General features: G+C 33.2%; 1 protein-coding gene across 2 annotated transcripts in view; it reads left to right on the top strand.

Annotated features, from left to right (window-relative positions):
- Positions 1–1,359: 1,359 nt before the first annotated feature.
- The window catches only part of if (integrin subunit alpha inflated), an 85,797-nt gene continuing 81,722 nt past the window's right edge, over positions 1,360–5,434 (top strand). For both annotated transcript variants that reach the window (XM_085204792.1, XM_085204791.1), the window contains exon 1: positions 1,360–1,678. In XM_085204792.1, the coding sequence (XP_085060918.1) occupies positions 1,530–1,678 (149 nt within the window). In that variant the 5' untranslated portion in view covers positions 1,360–1,529. The remainder of the gene's footprint in view (positions 1,679–5,434) is intronic.

Genomic DNA, 5,434 nt, shown 5'->3' with positions numbered 1-5,434 from the left:
TTTATATGTGTTTTATTTTATATTAAATGTTTCCCGGTATTTTATAATTATATATACGTCAAAAAGTTATTTAAAATTGTTTTTGTTTTCTCACTAAATTCCATACTTTACCCTTAATGCTATATCCCAAATTGAAAATAATTATGATAATAATATTAATAAGTCTACACAAGAATATTTGATACTGTAGGATAGCTAGCGTTTTCTTCTAAATTCATATTATTAACAGGTAAATATTAAATATTTATAAAAACGTATAAAAAATGGCTCGAGCCCATGCATCTTGCAAACCAACGAAAAACCAACAAATCGACATCGAAAATCGAAAATCTAACTCGATTAATTTTGACGCAAACACATTACAAACATAGAATACAAACAGTATTTAAAATCATTAAGAATATTTATAATAAAAATCGCCAAAGGATCTAGCTAATTTTCATTAATAATTCAATTCTAAATAAAAAAATAGACATAGAATCTGCGACTACCACTAAAGACAGCTAAATTCACAAGTGATTGCTTGATAATAGAAAGCAATTCGTCCAAAGTGGTTGTAAACAAACGTTTTTTACGTCGCTACAACATTTCGTATAGTACTAGTACGAGAGGAGGCTAATTGAGGAAATTGGTAGAGTGGTCGGTCCGTGGTCGGTCTAAACTAACTTGTTTGACTGTTGCTAGCTTGTTGATGGTGGTGGTTTTTTTAAATTGAAATGATAAAGACATCGTAATTTTCTTACATTGTTCATGAAAATTATAACTTATTTGTTTTTAAAAACGAGACAGGCGAACACGAGACAGTAGCGAATGAAGATCATTGGTAATGCGACACTGCTATTAGTTCAAGGAGTCTTATGAAACGACTATAAGTCGTACAATTAATTATTATTATATATTTATTTTTGAATTCGTGACATATAACATAGGTAAATTGTAAAACAAACATAATCTATAATTTTAACGGTGTTCAAAAAACCTTGAACGTAATAAATTCCATTTAATTTAATAGAGTCACAAATATTTTTAATATTGTCATATATATCTATGAGTAAACTCATTTTTCATATTTTAAAGTTGTTATATTTCAACGAAACCAAATCCTGAAACTAAAATCAACAATTTACATTGTGTTAAGGACTAATTGGGTAATAACATACACTATATATTTTAAATTAAAATTAAATTCTATGGAATCAGTGGAAAACGTGTCAAGGCTATGGCCACTGGACGTCATATAAAATACACAATAAGTCATCTTCGGAGAAAAACGCGCGAAACTGTGCTAGAGTCATTTTCCAAAGTCTTTTACCCGTTACCTCACTGCCCTTGCCGCGCTCAGGCAGTCAGTCAGTATAGCGCCGACCGACTACCGGATTGCACGTGCCATACCGCCGGTAGAGTCGTTGCGATCTCGAACTCGAGAAACGAACATGAGGACGAATTATATCATTTATTTCAATATATAAATAATTATTAAATAAATAGTGTTTAAATTCTGTGCAGTGACTTGATTAGCTATTAAAAAAATGGCTTTATTTCTGTGTATTTTTGTATGTGCCTGGGCGGCCGCCCTGGGCTTCAATGTGGACATCCCTTCGAGGGTAGTTTACACCGGGAACTATCAGTCCATGTTTGGATTTACCGTGCAGTCTCATGTCGACGGTGATAGCAAAATGTGAGTACATTTGCATTTTAAGCGAATAAATTAAATATACCTATTATACATTTACATATATGTGTGTATATTATCACACGTCTCATGACTCGAGAGTAAACAATCGCGGCTATACAATTACCTTTTTATCATACTGTAAATAAAATATTTAAGACAGCAAATAATTTAAATATTTTTTTCTCGATGATAATATACTCGTATTTGTGCGGTTTCACAATGCCGAAATAACTCGATCGAGATTTATTGTGCGGGAACGGGAACGGGAACGCGAGGCCCGGACCGGACCAACAATAAAATTAAATTTTTGAGCGTACATAAATCCTTGAGATTAAATTTTATGTGATATGTTCGACGTGGAGGTATAAATGGTAATTGTGAAGGTTGCGGCCGGCGCGGGCGCTCAGCTATCGGCAGTGACATCATCGTTCAAGAAGTTCATAAGTGCGATTTTTAGCGCGCATTCAAATTATAAATATTAAGAAGTTTCGAAGATTTATCTATATCTATTATATTACTTTATTTTGAAATTTGTAGTTAAGTAACAAAAACTAAAAAATATCAAAACTATTAATTATAATCAAAGAAATATTAAATTACACGATAATTAAACGTCATTATCTAATGAATTGCACAATTGTTTTCAAGGTAATTAGAAGCTTCTATATATTAATGACACAAACTAAAACATATATTTCTTTTACAACGTAAAATGAAAAACTCTATATTTTTGCACAAGATATAACATTGAATTGTTACATTTGCATATCTCGATATGCATGTATGCATGCATCTATGTACGTAGAAGGGTCTAGTATCTGCGTAAGTACAAGATGACAGTGTTTCTTTGATGTGTCGACCGAGTCTGGTCAATCAGTCGACTAATGGATCGTCTCATATTCTGCGCTACAAACACTTATGCCAACTGCTGTATAAACATAATTGAAACATTCTTTTGTTTAAGGAACGTATCTATTTATAATATGTGTATATATTTTACACTATATGACGTATTTGCGGCGTTTAGTTCCGTCACACTAAGGACAATTCGAATAGTGGAACTAAGAATTTAATAAACACAGCGTTTATTAAAAATAAATAAATAAGGAAACGGAACACAACATCATTCATCATAAGTCTCTACATCCGTTTGGGTTACTGTCAAATATTAATAATAAACTACTACTAATTTAATAGAAAGCACTTTTGAGTCGTAAAAATATTGTGATATTTGAGGCCATCGTGGCGTAGAAGTGTAGGTATAGTCGAGCTGTAAATACGACGGTTGCAGGTTAGATTTCTATTTGGGGGGAATTAGTGATGCAAATACTCTAAAAATTAATCAGAAAATAAGGAACGGTGTTTCCTTACACTAGGTTCCCTCTACCCTGCTACATAATATGTGAAAACGTCAAGCAATTTTTTCCCTGTACTCTAACTGTACTTACTAATCAAATCCCATTTCACACGTAGGTACCTAATATGAGCTGACAAGCGTCTTATTGTTATATCTGCATGTTATTCTTCATATATGTCAAAAGTGAAAGTTCCTATTTGTTATTTGATCATGCAAAAACGGCTTCACAGATTTTGATGACATTTCCTTTAAAAAGTTATATAAGTACTTTTTATTTTAACAAGGTAGCTGACATATATATAAAAGTAGGGTAAAAAGTGAACAGGGAAAGATTATATTCAACCCATTTTAGATCTTTTTTGTATAAAACCTCATTTGGGGAATGACCCCCAAACCCCTCGGAAGTAAATTTTTATCCCTTCTTGACCTAATTCTAAAATTTGCATATATATTATACAAAGTCAATGGTAGTAACCTTCGATTTGCTGATGATATCGTCTTGTTCTCGTCATCCGCGTCAGAGATGCAAACTCTTGGTTGGACTAAAAATGAATATGGCAAAGACCAAGCTGATGACCAACAGCATACAGCAAAAGGTGACCGTAGGTTCAGAAGAGATGCATTATGTCCAAGAATATATCTACCTGGGTCAAATAGTGTTCTTTCAGTGCCGACAAGACAAAGAAGTCGAAAGACGAATACAAAATGCCTGGAGGAGCTATTGGTCTATGGGTGACCTTATGAAAGGAGATCTTCCTCTGCGACATAAAAGACGACTAATGGACATGTGCATCCTTCCAGTACTCACCTATGGTGCCCAGACTTGATCTTTGACAAACTCACAGAAGTCCGCCCTCAAGGTTTGCCAACGTGCGATGGAGCGCAGTATCTTAGGTGTCCGAATAATGGACATGGACTGTAATCCGAAACACCCAACTGCGCTCTCGCACAAAAATCGCTGACGTGGGCATGAAAGCCGCTATGTTGAAATGGGACTGGGCCGTACACGTCTGCCGCTTGCCTGAAGAGTCTCTGGCGAAATCTTCTACCAGGTGGATCCCAAGCTCTAAAAGGAGAATTGGCAGACCAAAACGGAGATGGCGGGACGAGCTGGACCATTATAAACCTGATTGGTGTTCAATAGCGAAAAATAGACCAGAATGGAAGAAGTGGAGAGAGGCCTTTGCCCAACAATGGGATGGTGCAGGCTAGTTAAAAAAAAAAAATGGTAGTAGTAGACTATCTACTATTAAAATATAACCACTATATGAAGTTTTAGCTTTCCCTTTTTAATAAATGAACTCTATAACACAAATAACACAAATATATTATATAATAATTCCAAACAGTACTTCCTGGGATTAGAGCTCTTAGCCAAACTCCACAACTCTACACATAATGCCTCCAGGAATTCAGCAGAAACAGGGGGGAAACGTCTTAATGGAAATAGAGTGTCTTAACACTAGATTCGCAGATTCACTCTACTTTCCCTGGTATGTGCGGAATACAGTGTGAAGCTAAAAAAAGATATAGATGTATATACATATATACTTAAATAGTTTTATAGCTCGCGGTTCGCGGGTTCGACGAACTTCAGTCCAAAAGCCAGTGTGACATTTCGCTTCACCTGACGTGGGAACCTGAACTAATATTTCATGCTAATTATTATTTATTACACATTTGAAAGCGGCATCTTTAAAGCACGAAATTTGATGTTTATTAATAAAACAACTTTAATTATTTTATTAAATATATTTAAATTACTATCAAATCTTGAGGTTCTGACTGTCTGACTGAAAACGTTGGTTCTCAGTTCTATCTCTGGAGAATGTCTCGTTTTTCCTGCTCTAGCAAGACATAGTACAGTGTTGAAATTTATTAGATATTAAATATTGTGTTTTGCTTATGAGATGTCATAAATATGTTGAATTGAATTGAATTCTTGATATATGGCGTTTCGAAATAAATATGTCTTTATTGAAAAGCAGACTTGACAGGGTTGAGGTTTAAGGTCTCTCTTTAAAAACAAAAGCTGTAAAAAATGATTATTTTTATAAATACTTTTAATTATGATTTTTTTATTTGTATTGTAACTGTATTGCATTTCTCTAAACTAATGTAGAGCGCGTCTAATCTTAATTAAATAACTATTAACACGTGATAAATCTACAAATTAGACGCGAAAAAGATATTTTTTAATTAAAAATGGTAAACTAATTTTATATTAATTTATAAATATAATTTATTGGATTCATTTGGAAAAATGAATATTACAAAATTACAGACAAAATAATATATATATTATAGTATAAAGTGCAATGAAGTAAAAATATTTAAAAATTGTAACTATGTATTTAAAATAAGCGAGATATTGGCTTAATCATGAATGAAATTAAATATCA

This window comes from Heliconius melpomene, chromosome 20 (assembly GCF_056956725.1).
Source record: "Heliconius melpomene rosina isolate 202511_hmr_F chromosome 20, ASM5695672v1, whole genome shotgun sequence".
Lineage (NCBI taxonomy): Eukaryota > Metazoa > Arthropoda > Insecta > Lepidoptera > Nymphalidae > Heliconius > Heliconius melpomene.
The sequence above is the reverse complement of the archived record's forward strand: the minus strand, read 5'-3'. Positions and strand labels throughout refer to the sequence as shown.